General features: G+C 33.2%; 2 protein-coding genes across 2 annotated transcripts; both read left to right on the top strand.

Moving 5' to 3' along the window:
* Nucleotides 1-6,072: 6,072 nt before the first annotated feature.
* Nucleotides 6,073-8,929, top strand: LOC18422207 (glutathione S-transferase U7). The gene is made up of 2 exons (XM_011623883.3): nucleotides 6,073-7,357; nucleotides 8,466-8,929. Exons 1-2 carry the CDS (start codon nucleotides 7,034-7,036, stop codon nucleotides 8,847-8,849), a joined length of 708 nt encoding a protein of 235 aa, XP_011622185.1. The 5' UTR covers nucleotides 6,073-7,033; the 3' UTR covers nucleotides 8,850-8,929.
* A 4,779-nt stretch (nucleotides 8,930-13,708) lies between these two features.
* Nucleotides 13,709-16,808, top strand: LOC18422209 (glutathione S-transferase U7). Its single transcript, XM_088864672.1, has 4 exons — nucleotides 13,709-13,729; nucleotides 14,242-14,466; nucleotides 15,507-15,878; nucleotides 16,309-16,808. Exons 1-4 carry the CDS (start codon nucleotides 13,709-13,711, stop codon nucleotides 16,537-16,539), a joined length of 849 nt encoding a protein of 282 aa, XP_088720798.1. The 3' UTR covers nucleotides 16,540-16,808.
* The last annotated feature ends 1,731 nt before the right edge of the window (nucleotides 16,809-18,539 follow it).

An 18,539-nucleotide genomic window follows, 5' to 3' on the forward strand; every position in this document is an offset into this window, starting at 1 on the left:
ATCATGTTTGTGATATTTGTATTACTCCAAATTTTGCACACACACTCTTTTCATCTCAATAATCAATTCCCTCTAAAAAAAAAATTCAATTTGAACCCTATATATGGTCAAAATGAGTCCCCTCCAAAAAAGAATCTAGACCGTTCATTTTGTGAATTTCAAGATCTTATCCTTTATAAACTCAAAATCATTTTTTTATTTTTTAACATTGTTCATCTAATGATAATAAATCCATCCAAACAAATTGGAAATGGAAAAATCTTTCTAAGGCCTAGATCTAAGCATCTCACCAAAATGAACGACCTATGTTAATTGGGCTAAAAAAATACTTTCTAGGTTGTGTTTTCAATTTTTTCTTTTTTTGTGATTGTTCATTAGAATTAAAAGAGTATATATTTCAAAATTTGGATCAAATAAATGGCCATAAGATGGTTTTTTAAAGTTGTTGTATCACATTACTATACAACGGTTGCATGGAATCATTGCCCAATAGGAGCAATGATCCAATACACATTATCTGGATCATCCATTTTTAAGATTTTCATCCATTTATAGATGTGTTTTATTTGAATCATATTTGGACTTTAAACTTTTCTAATTAGAGATAAAAATAGATTATTGGGCCATTCGAAGAATTTTCGATGTGAAAATTATATCTCATGAGAAAGTTTGGACATGCACCCTACTTTGATTGTTTAAAGTTTCAACATTATACAAACTACACCCGAAAATAAAATATCAACACAATATGCCCTCTAGAAAGTGGAACTTGGGCCTAAAATGATAGAAAAGACTAAAGTAGAATTTTTCATCTTTCTAAGTAGCAAGTACTAACATGCTTATCATTAAGAGAAAACGATCTCTACCCCCCTCCCCAAAATTCCATCTCTATTAGCCCATTGAGTGACCAAATCCCTTGTACCCTTCAATAGAAAATTTTGAGACCTTTAACCCCTCAATTATGTTTTTTTCTGTCCGTTTTACAAATTTGATATATTTTTTTTATACAAAATGCTAAACCCATACATTAGTCATCTATATTTTTTTTGTGTGACTTATATACAAATTGTATTGATGATAATAATGATGATGATAATTATTATTATACTAATGATAATAACAACAACAATATATTAATTGTTAAATAATTTATCTTTTATAGGTATTTGATAAAATTATTTAATAAATGAATAGATAATAATAATAATTTATTAACAATAATAATTAAGATATTGATTAATCATTTTTCAAGTTTAAAAGATCTTGATGCAATTGTAAAATAGGTTATAATATTAAAGAAAATAAAAATCTAAATTTGTAGAGTGGGGTCTACAGAGGTAAGATTGGTTATGGGCAAGAGAAGAGAAAGTGAATGGAGTTGACTAACGGATGGGGATGGTATTTTGTAATTAAAAAAAAAGTTTGAAAGATAAAAAAAAACAAAAAATAATATATAAATGAAGGTCAACGGTCCTAAAATTTTAAATTTAAAAGGGCACATAAGACGAACCTAAAAAAACTAATAGGGTCATTTTCTCTATTATTTAACAGCCTGTTTTAACATTTTTCTTGGCCATTCTTCTCGGGGGAAGGGAAACACCACGGCCGTCTCTCTCTCTACACCACACCAAGCCAAAAAAATAACACACATACTGTCTTCTCTCTCTCTCTCTCTCTCTAGTACACATACAGCACCAAATGGGTAAGCAAACAAGTATAGAAGACAACCAACACCATGGAATAATTTGTCTCCACATGAACATTTAAATAATTGCAATCCAACCAACAATACAAACAATAAACATTTAACACTGCTAAAGAAATATCTTCCATGGACTTTTGAATCCTTACAAATCATGTTGCAATGCATTAATCATCTCTAGGAGACGACCCCATCCACCTAACCACAACCCCAATTCTAAAACAAACCATTAGTTAACAATATATAAAAAAAAAAAAGGAAAAAATTTATATAAGGTTAAAATGTTGTTTTAATGTTGAAAAATCTTCCAATCGATCATCTTGACATTGAGATGTATAAATATGAAAAAAAGAAGAAGATTTTGAGTCCCAAAAATAGTGCATCTTGCAGCACATTATCTAGACCGTTCATTTTCAAAAAATTTATATATTTATAGATATACTTGATTTTAACTATTTTTTAACTTTTAAATTTTATAATTAGATATAGAAATAGATATTCAAATAATCCTAAGAATTTTTTATACCAAAATTATATGATAAAATTTGGAGGTTCGCCATAATTGGGTTGTTTAAGGTTGCATCCTTATAGAAACCACACCCAAAAGTTTTTCAACCTTCTCTATCTCTCACAGCCCATCAACCACACCTAACCCCAATTCAAAAACATACCAATAAATAAGAAAAGGGTTTTTATGAGTCAGCGAACTCATATGTACATGTGCGCCTACCACTATATGTGTACCAAGCATGAATCTTTGAGAACAATGAAGGGATTCCATTGTCGTCTCCCACCAATCTAGATTTCAACTACAAAGATGCTGGTTTTGGCCATGGCCTTGTCACTCCTTCCTCTCACTCTATTCTTCCCTCCCTTGAGGCAGTTTACATTGCTGGTTTCTAGTATTCAGCTACTTGTGCACGATCTCATGGACTGTGTCCAAGGTTCATTATCATCCCGCGGGATTCCTTAACTTGAGGCTTTGCTCTGCAACTTTTGGCCCTCGAAAACAATGTTTCCCTCATCTGAAATCTCAAAGGAGAACTTTCTCCGCAAACGAAGAATCGGTAAGCTCTGAGGCTTTCTCCCAGTGAAAGGTTAGAGAGAGAGGAAGAGCAGTTCTGGTTTCTTATGTATTCAAGGCAAATTTATCAAATTAAGCATGATAGATGTACAGTTTAATATCTTACCTATATCTTTTGATTTAATCTCAAAATACCCATTAAAAAACACATGATTTTGAGTTGAAGTAATTGAAAAGAGTAGAATGTTACATAGGTCATCTCTCGTGGATATTTTGATAAATTTCCCTACAAAGAATCATAAAAATTATATTTTTTAAACATGTTCTTATATAAATCTGATGTTTTTGATGACAAGTTTAGTTATTTTTTCTATTTTCCTTTTTTCTAGAACTTTTGAATTGTTTCCAACCAAAAATATTTTTTTTCCAATTCCATATTTTGTAGATCTTTTTCCATCATTTTTAAACTTTTAATGTCGTTTTAGTTTTGTTTGCTTTTTACGTTATTTTTTTTTTAACAATTTTTTGTAGTTTGTTTTCCATTGTTGATCCGTTCGTGTGCTTCTACATGACTTGCCAAGTCCACTCGGACTCGACTCAGTTATTGGGCTCGGGCAAGTGGCTAGTCCTGAGCTCAAGCCGAGTTATTGCACACTGCTCTACAGAGATTGTTCAATGGGAGAAATTGAGGTAGCCATACTCGTGTGAAATAAATTTCTTTCAATCCATTGCAAATTAAAGGTAACCTTAATTGAGATTTGCACCGAATCCTAATAGATCCAGAGGGGAAATCAAGCTCATGGAGAAAAATGATCCGTGTCTGTTAAAGGATAACCAGTTGGGGTTGGATTTCTGATTCCCCATAGAAGTCTCTTTCTCCTGCTACTGTGGGAGTTCATGAGAGAAGTGGCAGATATTTTTTATGTGAATGATGAAAATGGAGGGTGTAGTGTGTGTGTAAGATTTAGAGAGAGAGAGAAAGAGACCAATGTTGGTAATGGTTGTGTAAAGGATAATATTTTCTTGATTGTGTGGGTTTCAGTCCTTGAATCTAAGCACGGCAATGTAACATTATTGTGCCCATTGTTTTTCGTTTTTCTCAAGAAAAATTGTTTCATGCGGCTGGGATGGCATTTCTTCATTTGCCGTCCCGGGCATAACATATCCGATGCATATATGTGGTTCATCTAGAAATAATTGAAACTAACCTAATGGTCCAAATGTTTTCTTGATAGAATTGTTATTTTTAATTTTCAAAATTTATTTATTTTTTCATATTCATTATCTTAGAGATTACATGTCCTTAAAAATTAAATCCAGAAATCCATTTCAAAAATAAATTTTTAAAAGGTAACTCATTTCTACCTAGACAAATAGAAACCATGTCGTCTTCTTAATGAGAGTGAATGGTCTTCATTTAAAAAAAAAACCTAAGACAAATTAATGACACGAGCAAAGTGACGCAAATACTTTTTGTCAATGTTCTAGAAAATGACAATTGGGATCGGGACGCAGTAACAAATATCAGGCTGTTTCCCACAAAATTGACCGATTCCCCGTGAAAAACGATGGGCTTTTTATGCAACCAGGCAATCAATCTAGTTTTCTGTAAGTAATTTTTTTTTCTTTTTATTTTTTTTAAATTTTTTAGTTCTTTATTGACAGATTCACACATGGTAGAATCTGTGGAATTGTCGATCCGGATCCGTGATTTGCTGATCCAAGCCGCTTTCCCATATGACCTATTCACCCGGCTGCTCCCGATTTTAATTTGAGTTACATAATAGAGAAATTGCCCCCAAAACATTGGGTGCTGAAATTTGAAACACAAGGCTCCTATTCTGTTAGCTTAGGATATCGTTTAGGGTAGCATTGAACCAGTAGATCGACTTTTTGATAAAAATAATTGTATACATAGGAAAAAAAAGGCACAAAAACATAGCATCATGAGACTAATTTTGTGATTTTTGAAAAAGAAATGAGAGAGAACCATTGAAAATAGCATATTAGGGGTTTGCTCATTTTCTTTTAATCATGGATTTTTTATTAAATAAAATCACAAGATTTTTTATTAAATAAGTTTTTGATGGGCACCTTAGTTCTACAGTATAAGGTTGATCTTTTATATATTTTTTTTTCTATTTATTTAACCTCTTGCATATCCACATTTTTACGACCCTAGCAAATATTCCCATGAAAACAATTAAAAAAAGAACTCAAAAAATTGTTTTATGAGTAAAGAGAAGACGGGTTCATGTTAGGTGTCCATTAGGTGCACTGTTACATCAAGGGATACATGTGCTCAACAACTTCTCTTTTTGTTTTCTAAGTTTTTCATGTAGCACTTGTAGAAATATACCTAAAATTTGGGTCAAACAAATTCAGTTCAGGGGATATTGTACTAAGGGTAGGTGGCAATGGACCCGGACTTGATGACCCGACCCGACCCGACCAAGGTCCGGGTATGGGTTCAAAAATTGAACTCGGTGGGTCGAGTTCGGGTCCAGGTCTGGGTTCATGTGGATCCGACCTGGACCCAACTCGAATAGTGTTATTATTTAAATATTATTTAATATATAATATTTTATTAATATTTAAATAAATATAATTATATATTTTAGTTATAAAATTTAAATAATACATATATATATTTAATATAATATTTATATATATTTTTTACTTTTTAGGTCGGGTCTGGGTATGATAACTTCAGGTCCAGTCAGGTCCCGGTCCGGACCCATTGCCACCCCTAATCGCAGTGTGTTAGCCACCTATTTCTCCCTCATTCCCCGCTCTTAGCCAACCTTCTCTCTCCGACTTGCTGGGGATGCAGATTGCATTGTTGAAATAATTTGCTTTTCCTTATTTTGCCCAAAGCAAAGACATGAGTATCTTTGCTTGTGTAGGGTAGATCAAATTGTTGAAATGCCTCCACTTGTCCAGGTTTTTCACTCCGAATAACGGCAATTTATAATTTTAAAAATATTTTTTAATTAGGTAAATAAAAATCAAAACATAAATTAATTGAGATCTTCTTACGCCAATATGACCCCTTTTATAATATTTTCCCGTATTTTCACTATGGGAAAAGTTTCTATAGAACTTAGGCTCTGAACAATCAAATTAGAGCTTATTTCAAAAATTTTATTAGAAAATATTGTTTTGATACTTAAATATCCTCAAATCGATCATCTCGACATCAAGATGCATAGGCATGAGAAAAAAATGTAATTCAAGTTTTGGGAAGAGTGCATCTTGTAACGTATTTTTGGACCGTCAATTTTCAAGATTTTCAAGCTTTCATAGATATGCTCAATATACACTATTTTTTCAGCTTTAAATTTTATAACTAAAAGTGAAAATATAATTTAAAGCTATCACAAAACTTTCCATTATTGAAACCATATTTCTCAACATTATTTGAAGGTGGGCTCTAATTTGATCATTTAGAGCGTCGGCTCTATACAAACTGCAACTTATTGCCATTAGGAGGTGATTGTTGGGTGTGACAATTAGTAAGCTCTATACAAACCGCAACTTATTGCCATTAGGAGGTGATTGTTGGGTGTGACAATTAATGAGGAGATAGTTAAATCATAACCACCTAATGAAGAGTCACATCTCTCCACTCAAAGGTCACTTCTTAAACTCTATAGTTGTTTTCTCCTCACCCCTATCCCCTCCGCCAAAAGAAAAAAAAATAAAATTAGTCCATTAAATATTTAAATAGGCGAAATAACATAAAAAAAAATTCTATTATCAGGTATCTTGAAGACGAGCTTGCCTACTACATCTTTATGCACACTGAATTTAATAAACAGGATGTAAATATTGTTTCGAGATAGCGTAATAGCATACCTAAAACTAAAAAAAGTCCATCTTCCTTTGTGATTTTCAAAGCCTCCACAACCCAAAAAATGTCAACTCCTTTTTCACCCTCATTCACTGTTTTAAAGATTTAGTTCATCATTAATGTAGTGAAGATACCAATAGTTTTTGTATTACAACTCTAAAAAGCTGCAAGGTGCCTCTCCCTTGAGAAATATCCTTAGCCAAAAAAAACATAAATACCTAGGTTAGTCCACCATTTATTCCTTCCAGGCACTAATGCACTAGAAATGAGCTCCACCAGAAAATACAAAAGATATGGAATCATCCCTCATTATAAAGAATGTGACATGCAACATATGGACACAACTAAAAACAACACCAATCCTCTATAATAATCAAGAAAATGATCTTATGCACCTCTCTCTCCCTCTCTCTCGCTCTCTCCCTCTACCTCTCACCTACTCAGAGAGGCTTCCATGGCTTCATCAGAGAAAGCAGTGAAGATGCTTGGCACTTGGCCTAGCCCCTTCTGCTTAAGAGTAGAACTTGCTTTAAAGCTCAAGGGCATAAGCTATGAACACATAGAAGAAGACTTGAGCAACAAGAGCCCTCTCCTTCTTCAACTGAACCCAGTTCACAAAACGGTCCCGGTTCTCATACACAATGGCAAGGCCATTGCTGAATCTCTCATCATCCTGGAATACATTCATGAAACTTGGCCAAAACTTGCACCTCTTTTGCCTGAAAATGCTTACAAGAAAGCCCTTGTGAGATTTTGGGCCGACTTTTTCGAGAAAAAGGTGAGATTTTCCGTCCATTTTGAATTGAGTTTTCAGTTTTGATTTAGGCAAAAAACTTGATTTCAGCTTTTCAATTGATATGTAAAACCCAACAGTTATGAAAAGTGGTTGTTTTTTGATATACATGTGTATATTTTGGCTTAATTATATGGACGTTTTTGGCTTTTTTAATTTTATTTACTGTTGTTTAGCTCATGTTAGGTTTGGTGATAGTCAAATTCACTGCATTAAGTTTTTTTTAAAAAAATTAAGAGTATTATAGTAAAAAGAAGACGCTTTTTTGAATAATAAAAAAGATGCTTGATAATCTTTAGAAAAGGGGTTCAAAGAAACTATAATACATATCTTCATTTTTTAAGGGTCACCCCTTTTGGGTTGTGGGAAAGGAACTCTAAGAAGAGATGGGTCTAGAATAGAGAGAGATGGCTTCTTGTAGATCTAGGAGAGGCAGTATTTTTATGGGATTTTGGATTGTTTAAGATTCTACTTCTAGAGAGATAGTCTCTCGGTTGTTCTCAAGGTATTTTTTCTAGTTGTGGTATAATGGTTTGGAAAAATGAGGTTGATGGACGGTATTGCTCGGTCGGGAAAGTGGGTTTAGAAAGAAAGATCGGTAAGGTTTTTATCAATATTTAGAGAGATGTATTATCTCTTGTAACTAAAAAATTGTAATTTTCATGACAGTGGAATCCTATTTGTAGAGACGGTAGACGTAGCGCTGTAGGGTGAACTACATAAATTGTGTGCCGCTGTAGTGTGATTTTAGTTTTTGCATTGTTTTTTGCACTCTATTTATAATTATATTAATTTATTTTACGTTTAACTAATTGTGTACATAATCTTGGATGGGATCCCAGTATTTGGGTTCCCGGTTTTGCAAGCGAGCGGTTCCCAAAAACCCTACAGTTCAGTTAGCTGATAATCACTATGTTTCTTGGATCATATTTTGAATTATTCAGTATTTTGGACTAAAATTATGGACGTTTTTGGCTTGATCTTCTGGTTTTCTCCATTTATTTTGGCTCAGCATAGAATTGCAGAGCTTCTGGTTTTCTCCATTTATTTTTGGCTTTTATCTTTTGATTTCTTGCATTGTCGTTTGGATCAGGTAACAGAGACTTTCAGAGCTGCTGTTTTGAAATCAGGCAAAGAGCAAGATATGGCAGTGTTATCGTTTACAGAGAACCTCAAGGTGTTTGAACATGGTATTCAAAAAGATTTCGAAGGCGAGAACCCATTCTTCAATGGAGAAAGCCCTGGTTTCTTGGGAATTTTAGTGGGTTCTCTGTCTACCTGGATCAAAGTCATGGAAGAGTTCCGTGGAGAAAGACTGGTGGAAACAGAGAAGACCCCTCTGTTTTGTTCATGGCTATGTGCTTTCAATGAAGTTGGGTTAGTAAGAGAGACCTCACTTGAACATGGGAGGCTGCTGTCTTATGTGAAAGCCTTGAGAGAGAAAATCTTCGGATTGCCAAACATGAGAAAAATCTAATGTTTTTGGTGGTGCTTCTTTACAAACAGTTGGGTTGTGAAATAAATGGCATTTGGAAGTCCGGGTTGCTCCCATACAAATTTGGAATTCATCTTTGTTTTATGGAAAATTTATGAAATTACTCATAAGAGATAAATCAATAGTTGTTTTATGGAAATTTTTTTTAATTATTCATAAGATAAACAATTTAACACTTTGCCTATATCATTTGATTTTAATTTCAAAATACCTGTAAAAGATGTATGATCTTGAGTTGGAAATTTTTTTTTGTTAATTCAAAAAATTTTGTTTTGACTTTTTCTATATCAATGTGATAGGAATATTATAGGACAAATTTGGGGAAACGATGAGAGAAAGAATAAAAGTTTTTTGACTTTGGGTGAAAAAAAAAAACATGAAATTCGGTCTCTCAATTTCTTGCATTTTGCTGTTCGATACAAAATATCAAATTGTATGCATACAAAAATGGCTCTCAAAAAGTACATTTCTACACTAATTCCGTGATCTTTTTATGGAAGAAATAGGAGAGAATAATTGAAAATGGCGATTAGTGTTTGGTTCGAAATTATTATTAAAAAGAAGATATTTTTATTAAAAAATAGGAAGATTTTCCCCACTGATCTCAAGCCAACTCGTGTTGGCTATCTCTTTTGTGCCCTGTTAAATCTAAGGATATTGGTGCTCGAAACACACACATTATCTCTCTCTCCTTTTGGGAAGTGGTTCACCTAGTGCTTTAGAAATGGGCGAGGTTTATATAAAGTGTCATCCTTAAACAATCACGATAAGGGGCACCTCAAAATCTCGTCACAAGATGTATTTTCATTGTTGAAATTCTCATTACGACCCAAGGGTATATTTTGTTGGGTTTGGTGGTACGCACATATGGAAATCTCATATTTTGTGGGATTGATTGAGATATTCTCATGTGGGATCCAGATATTTCTAAGATTGAGATTGATAGTAATTTTTCAGGAAATAGAAATCTAAAAAGATTAGGACTCTTGGATATATATCTTAATTTTTTGATATATATGTAAGATCTATAAAAAGTTTTCTATTTAGTATGGATTCTTAACTTTATAACATAGAATGAAAGGGCAGATAATTCGTGTGCCTATTTGGATCACCATATGGAAATGGTGGTTCCTCTGGAGAAAGAGGGAGGTAAAGTCTCTTTTAAACTCTCAATCTCTTTTGGTGCCTCTTTTAGAATCCCGAAGATTGAGAGACTTGTTTGTTTTTTTGTAGAGAATTGGTTACCAAAGATATTTTGGGTTGTTCCCTTTTTAGTAAGAAAGAAAGTAATTTTCTCGTTGCTCTCGTCTCTATTTGGTCTAGTGTTGTTGGTAATTGTTGCCAGAAGTAAAGAGAAGGAATGGAGAGTTGTTTAAAATTTATAGACTTGAGATTTTTGTCGATTCAAAATCTTTGATGTAACTTTTCTTGGTATATTAGATTTCAGTTTGTCGTGCCCGTGGATGTAGCCCTCTTGGGTGAAGCAGGTAAATCTTTGTGTATTGTTGTGGTGTGTATTTCATATTTTATTCTCATACTTTATTTGCCAAAAATCAACCCAACAAGGTTTAGAGTTTCCGCGCACAACAAGTGGTATCAAAGCAGAAAAAGTGGTATCAGAGCATAACATATTTCGCCACTTTTTTTTAAATCTTAAAAATAGATGTTGTAGATAATGTGTCACAAAGATGTACTATTTTTAAGCTTTAAAATTCATTTTTCTTTCATACCCATACATATTGAGATCATGATGATTAAGTGGAGAATTTTCTAGCAGCAAAACAACATTCTTCGATGGTTTTTGAGGTGCACCTTACTTCTCTATAAGATTGACACCTTATGTAAACTTTTTCCTTTGGAAATACACCCAAAATCTTGGTCAAATTCAATTCTATGAAGTGTTTAAAAAATCATTTGTCCTACTCTGTACTTTCCCTAACCTGTTCGATTGGAAGGTTAGCGATTCTGAAGCATAATACTTCGAAATTAAAACTATTGACCGTCTTCACCTGTTGATTATTTTTCCATTTTTTAGTTGTAATACTGAGACCATTCATTTTTTTTCAATCTTTTCATTTTTATTTTCTCTCATTTTTTTACATTTATCATTGGCCTATCGGGTTAGGGGTTTGCAAAACCATGAACTCAAACACTGAAAACTTAATCAAAAAAGCAAATTGCAATTAGGTGACGCATCTAACATCAACACAATGGACTTAACCAATTATGTGTCCAAAATAATCTTCATCATTACCAACACAACCAAGCATAGAGAGATAACAAGACAATTATTGCTCAATGCTTTTGCTGGTCTATATGACATTTTCTCGCATGGTTTTGCTGGTCTATATGACATTTTCTCACATGGTTGATGATAAATGCTTTAGTCCACTGGATGAGGTTTCTATTAGCCTAAGATTTATGAAAACACAGTAAAGCTTCCCTTCAAATGCTCGTTTAGAAGGCACTTTCGACAACGAAAATCTCTATGATGGCTCTAAAATCTATTTTCAATACAGATAATGAATTTTGAAACTAAAAAAACGGTACAGATCTTGTGAATTTATAAACACTTATTTCTAAGATTCAAAATGTTTTTTTTTCATATTCTTATATCTCAATGTCGAGAAGATCAATTAGAGAGTTTTTCAACATTAAAATAATCTTTTTCGATGGATTTTAACATGCATCTTTAATTCTATATTTTAAGGTTAAACTTTATATAATTTTTCCTTATAAAAAACATGGCCGATTTCTGCTCAACTATAGCATCTCACGTGTCTCAACTCTCAACAGAAGTATCCATGTCTCATATTGCAGTTCACAAACTTTTAGTTCTCTATAGTAAAAATATGAAAAAATATCATAGAAGGGATCATATTTTATGTTTTGCTTTTTAGGAGAAAAAAGAAAAGGTATACTTCCCTCTCTAAACTTATTATCCCAAAGAACCCTAACCCCTTGGTCCTATAAGAAGCTCATAGAATCCTTTAAGTTATACAAAAAATAACATTTAACCCCTTTTAACTTTTTTTTGTTGTCCAAATTACAGAATTTATATATATTTTTTTATTTTTCTTTGAATAAGCTCATCATAAAAATTAAGTTTGTGATGCATCTTTTTACTTACTTGTGAGGTCACAAGATGATAGAGAGGGATAAATATTTAGAGAAGGTTGCTAAAGAGAGAGAGAGAGGGATGAAGAGGTCCACAGGTGAGGAAGAAAGTGAAAGACCAGTACAGCTTTTCCAAGACTTAGATAACATAATGATTAAGAAAACAAAAAAAGATAAATTATGTAATTTAGACAATAAAAAATATAAAATGAATTCAATGTATTTTTTTGTTTAACTTGGGCTCCATGGTATATTTATAAGATCAAGAGATTATTTGGGATTATAGTTTTAAAGAAGGGATTTATGTATTTTTCTCTTATTTTTATTTCACTCATTTACCTTTTTTAAATAATAATCTCTAAAATGATGTAACCCCATTTATTGAAATTGGGCTGCAACCTTTTGCCCCTTCATCTAAACAGAAGGTGCATATTTTTCTACTCATTAGATATCAAATTGGACGGCTTGAGGTGAATCACGAAGTTCGATATTTTTTTTTTGGAACTGTGTGTTTGTTCAATGACACTCTTACAACCACTTATTTTAAAATTTAAGGGATAAGAATGATTGTGATCTCCATATACAAAAGATAAAGGGTGCGATTTGAATAGAGACGAGGCTCTAAACAATCAAATTAGAGCCCACTTTCAAATAGTGTTGAGAAATGTGATTTCGGTATTAGAAATATTTGTGATGGCTTTGAAATATATTTTCATCTTTAATCATAAAATTTAAAGTTTCAAAAATAATGTAGATCCAACCAATCTATGAGTACTTGAAAATCTTAAAAATTGACAATACTAAAATGCATTACAAGATGCACTATTTTCAAAACTTCAAATCCATTTTTTTCTTAACTTCAAATCCATTTTTTTCTTATGTCCATGCATCTTGACGTCGAGATGTTCAATTTGAAGATATTTAGGCATCAAAACAACCTCTTCTAGTGAAATTTTTGAGGTAGGCTCTAATTTGATTGTTTAGAGCCTAGGCTCTATAAAAACTTGTCCCAAAGATAAATGGTTTTTTTGATGTTTTTTCTTCTAAATTATTTCTAAAATACCCCCCATGGAATTTTTTCAAATTCCTTTTTCCACTACTTTTAAGCTCATTTAGATGTGGTTTGTTTAGTTTTACTTCACACATTTTTCTTATTTTTTGGATTTTTGTATTTTTTTGTCAACTCTTTGTTTTCTTTTTTTTTTTTGGTTATCGGCACATATACACCTTAGGCCACTTAGTTGGGGCAAAATATAGAAGAACGAATTATTTCAACAATACAAAATTGTGTTTTCAAAGCTAGAAGGAGAGAGAAGGTTGGCTAAGAGAGAGGAGTCATAGAGGAATGGCTAAGACAGAGGACTGAGAGAGAAATAGGTATCTAAGAGAGAGATGGTGGCAGGGCCGGCAACTGGTCGGGCTTTTCCCGGCCTGAGTCCCTAAAAGGTTGGTGCAAGAAAGGACAAGGTCAGAGGGCCCTGGCCCAGGCCCAGGCCCTGATTTTTCCGGCCCTAGTTTTTCTGTAGCCAAGAATGGACCGCCGAGCCTATTGCCAGGCCCAAAATAATGCACTGGAAATGAACTCCTCCACTAAATACAAAAGATATGGAATCACCCCTCATGTTTAAGATTGTAATATATGGACAAACTCAAACCAGCACCAGTCCCCTATAATAATCACGAAATTGATCACTTTCGCTCTCTCTTAAATCAAACAAGCGTCCATGGCTTCATCAGAGGAAGGAGTGCTGCTTAAGAGTAGAACTTGCTCTAAACTATGAATACATAGAAGAAGACTTGAGCAACAAGAGCCCTCTTCTTCTTCAACTGAACACAACTCACAAAAGCGTCCCTGTTCTCGTGCACAACGGCAAGGCCATTGCCGAATCTCTCATCATCCTTGAATACATTCATGAAACTTGGACAAAAAATGCACCTCTTTTGCCTGAAAACGCTTACAAGGAAGCCCTTGTGAGATTTTGGGCCAACCTTTTCTAGAAAAAGGTGAGATTTTCCGTCCATTTTGAATTGGGTATTGATATAGGCAAAAACTTAACCTTATTTCAACTTCTAAATCGATATCTGTAAAACCCAACCCTTTTAAAAGGTAGTTTTATGGGATATATGTGCATATTTTGGCTTAATTCTACGGGCTTTTGATCTTCTGGTTTTCTTCATTGATTATGGAGATTTTTCGTAAATATATGATTCTTTTGGGTTTTACCTTTTGATTCTCAAGTATAGTTGTTTGGATCAGGTAACAGAGACTTTCAGAGCTATTGTTTGGAATTCAGGCAAAGAGCAAGATATGGCAGTGTTAGCGTTTACAGAGAACCTCAAGCTGTTTGAAAATGGTGTTCGAAAGGAATTCGAACGCGAGAACCCATTCTTCAATGAAGAAAGCCCTGGTCTTTTGGGATTTTTAGTGGGTTCTCTTTCTTGCTGGATCAAACTCTTAGAAGAGATCTTTGAAGAAAGATTGGTGGAAACAGAGAAGACCCCTCATTTTTGTTCATGGCTATGTGCTTTAAATAAAGTTGGGGTAGTGAAAGAGAGTTCATTTGAACATGGGAAACTGCTGGCTTATGCCAAAGCCTTGAGAGAGAAAATCTTTGGAACGCCAAACATGGGGCCTAACGATTGATTGAGCGTAGAGAGGTTTTTGGCAGTGATTTTCTTTTTCTTTTTTTTCTCATTCTCAAAAAAAAAAAAGAAAAAGGCCTTGTCCAGTTTGCTCTCTTACAAAAGTAGAATCAATCGATGGAAAATTTCTGATAGTAGTCATGAGAGATGAATCAAAAGAAGTTTTATACGCAATTAATAAAATCCCTCAATGAGAGCAAAACTATTTAACCCTTTATTTATGTTATTTAATTTAATTTCAAAATACCCATAAAAAAACACAAGGTTTATTAATGGGCAAAATGTGAAAGTAGTTAATCTCTTGTGGGTATTTTAGGTAAATTTCTTTTATTTTTTAGAGTAAATATTACCGAATGTAAAACAACTCTTCGTAATTAGTATTATCAGGATGGATGTGTTATCAGGATCAGATCGGCTATGAATTGACATAGGGGGTTTAGTCTAGTCAAAATTTGGTTGAATTGTAGGTCAATCTGTTTGGATTGGATTTTGAAAAAATAAAGAAAATAGATTGTATACAATGCGATCATTTATCTTTGGTATAGAGAGGTCACAATTACTTATCACCATTCAATATAAAATCTGATAGCTTATACAACATCCAATTACATGCTCAACATATATTATTACAACCTTATTGCTGCAAGTACAATTTCCACTTATATAAACCTCTTCCAATTTATTTATTTTTATCTTTTTTAACTTTGGGCTTTTGTACATTAATGTGATTGGAATAGTACATGACAAGTTTGGAGAAATTTGGTGAAAACATGGGAGAAGAATAAATGATTTCTTATTTTTGGTTTAAAAAAGTCGTGAGATTCAGTCTCTAAATTTATTGCATGTTGATTTTTTATTAAAAAAATATTGTATGCATAGAAAGGGAGAGAGGATAGGTGGCAAGGGTTGAGTCTTCACCCCCATGGACCACCGCCTCTATCAGAGGGAGTGAAGATCCTTGGCACTTGGACTAGCCCCTTCTGCTTAAGAGTAGAACTTGCTCTAAACCTCAAGGGCATTAGCTATGAATACATAGAGCAAGACTTGAGAAACAAGAGCCCGCTTCTTCTTCAACTGAACCCAGTTCACAAAAAGGCCCCTGTTCTCATACACAATGACAAGGCCATCTCTGAATCTCTGATCATCCTTGAATACATTGATGAAACTTGGCAAAAAATTGCTCCTCTTGTGCCTGAAAATGCTTACAAGAAAGCACTAGTGAGATTTTGGGCAGACTTTTTTGAGAGAAAGGTGAGTTTTTTTGTCCACTTTGAATTGGGTTTTCAGTTTTTGTTTTGCCAAAATACTTTACTTGATTTCAACTTTTCAATCGATATCTGTAAAACCCAACATTTATAAAGGTAGTTTTTTTTTTGGGATATATATGTATATTTGGATTAAATTTATGGACCTTTTTTTTTTTTTCATATTTTTCCATTGTTATCTTGTTCAGTCAGCTGAGAGTCACTATGTTTCTAGGATCATATTTTGGATTATTCAATATTTGGACTAAAGTTATGGAATGGTTTGGCTTGACCTTCAGGTTTTCTCCATTGATTTTGGTTCTGTTAGCATAGAATTGCACAGTTTTGGGTTATACTTTAAATGAATTTTGCACATTAATGCTAAATCTATGGTTTGGCCTTCATCTTTTCATTCCTTCTATTGATGTCTCGATCAGGTAATAGAGACCACCATAGAGTTTACAGAGAACCTCAAGGTGTTTGAACATGGTGTTCAAAAAGATTTTGAAGGCGAGAACCCATTCTTCAATGGAGAAATCCCTGGTTTTTTGGGAGTTGTAGTGTGTTCTCTGTCGAGCTGGATCAAAGTTCTGGAAATGGTCTCTGGAGAAAGACTGGTAGTAACTGAGAAGACCTGTGTTTTGTTCATGGCTAGCTGCTTTCAATGAAGTTGGGGTTGTTAGAGAGAATTCTCCTGAACATGGGAAGCTGCTTTCTCATGTGAAAGCCGTGAGAGAGAAATTACAAAGATAGAATCAATAATTGTTTTATGGAAAATTTATGAAATTACTTGTAACAGATAAAGAATATAACATTTACTCGTATCATTTCATTTAATCTCAAATAGCCATAAAAAAACTCATGCTCTTGAGTTGTGATAGTTGTAAATGGGCAAGAGGTTAAATAGATATCTCTTACATAAATTTCTTTTGTTTTATTTTTAAGGTAAATTTTTCCTTTTGTACAACGTGGTCACAATCAGTGTTACCAAAATATGGTATTAAGATCAGATCGACTACCGAGCCAACAAGAGGGTTTGGTTCGGTCAAAATCAGCCAAAGCAATTGGATCAGATTAAAAGGCAATAATAATTTAAGGCGTGAAATCTAATACAAAAACTTGTTAGACGTTATGCATCTGGTTCAACCTATTAGATTGGATGGTCCAAACATTGATTTTGATTGGTTTTTTACTAAATTTGTTTTATATTAGGCAAGACTGGCTAAAGCACTGATTATGGCTAGTCTAGTCTGGTCTTGGTGACTAATCCCTTCTAGTTGGATGTGGAATTGACCAACTTGGGGTGTGTCATTGGCGACTTAAAATATTTGAGAAGAGAAATGATGCATCCTTAGCTGTTGATTTCACATATCACACTTAGGGATGATTATGATCATCTTATACCAGAAATAAATTGTCTTATACGATATACCTTTTATTCTGAAATGGCCAAGTCAGCTTCTTTCATTTTATGTTTGGGAGAAGAAATTGATTTGAGTTATAGCTTGTTTGGTTGTGCACTGATTTAATGTATAATTGATTTTCTTTTTGGTAAATAGAAGCCCCCTACCAGCTTTCCATTAATAAAATAAGGCGGATTACAATGTCTTATTTTACAACCCTACAATATGGCAATATATAATGGGTGTAGTTTTTATAAGGTCGAGGCTCTAAACCGTTGAAGTAGGGTGTGTCTTCAAATAGTATCGAATGATGTTGTTTCAATACTGGAAATCTTTGTGATGGGCTGAAAACTTATTTTCATATCTAATTATAAAATTTTAAATTTAAAAAAAGAGCAGATAGAACAGATCTATGGACACTTAAAAATCTTGAAAATTGGCGGTCCAAATATACATTACAAGATTCATTATTTCCAATACTAGAAATCTATGTTTTTGTCATGTCTACACATCTCGAGGTTGATATGTTCAATTTGAGGAATTTTGGGTATTGAAACAACCTCTTTGAATGAATTTTTGAGGTGCGCCCTAATTTGATTGTTTAGAGCCTCGCATTTATATAAACTTTTTCCATAGTAAATTGATTTGGGTAAGCATGTTTCATCTTTCCCTTCTGTTTTTTCTATGTTAATGCCATGGGATTATGACATAACAACATATTTTTGTATTTTGGGGGAGCCCTTTAATACTAGATACGTGCTTCTTTTGGTTTTGTTTTTGTGTTTGATCATATTTATCATCGGATTACTGTCTCCCAAAATGAGTGGGTAACTAAATGAAGTCCCTTATTATAAGCACGATAAAAGGTACTAAATACGCAATATTTTTATGCTTTTGGAACAAATTGCATCTTCTTTTGTTTCCATCACTTGTGACTTAGGTTATCGGCAATCAATGTTTTAAAACCTTGGGATTTTCGATCCTAATTGTTGATCTGGATGGAAATTTGTCAAGACTAAATAGGTTTTGGGATGGTAGAGGTTCCGGCTCGGTTCCCCCTAAGTCTTCTTTTATATATATATATATATATATATATATATATATATATATATATATATATATATATATATATATATATATATATATATATATATATATATATATATATATATTCCTTTTTTCTTTTTAAGCATGTCTAGTATTTCATTAAGTGCCCTCTAAATCCCGATCCCATAAATTCTTATTTTAATTTAATTTAATTTTAT

Source organism: Amborella trichopoda, chromosome 4 (genome assembly GCF_054954075.1).
Source record: "Amborella trichopoda isolate Santa Cruz 75 chromosome 4, AtrichopodaSantaCruz75HAP2 v2.0, whole genome shotgun sequence".
In the NCBI taxonomy this organism is placed as follows: domain Eukaryota; kingdom Viridiplantae; phylum Streptophyta; class Magnoliopsida; order Amborellales; family Amborellaceae; genus Amborella; species Amborella trichopoda.

Excerpts from the sequence above, each read along its gene's own strand:
- LOC18422207 (XM_011623883.3), top strand. The coding sequence starts at position 7,034 with ATGGCTTCATCAGAGAAAGCAGTGAAGATGCTTGGCACTTGGCCTAGC. Across the intron at positions 7,358-8,465 it reads CCGACTTTTTCGAGAAAAAG|GTAACAGAGACTTTCAGAGC; the intron begins GTGAGATTTTCC and ends CGTTTGGATCAG.
- LOC18422209 (XM_088864672.1), top strand. The coding sequence starts at position 13,709 with ATGGCTTCATCAGAGGAAGGA. Across the intron at positions 14,467-15,506 it reads AGATCTTTGAAGAAAGATTG|AAAGGGAGAGAGGATAGGTG; the intron begins GTGGAAACAGAG and ends TTGTATGCATAG. Across the intron at positions 15,879-16,308 it reads CAGACTTTTTTGAGAGAAAG|GTAATAGAGACCACCATAGA; the intron begins GTGAGTTTTTTT and ends TGTCTCGATCAG.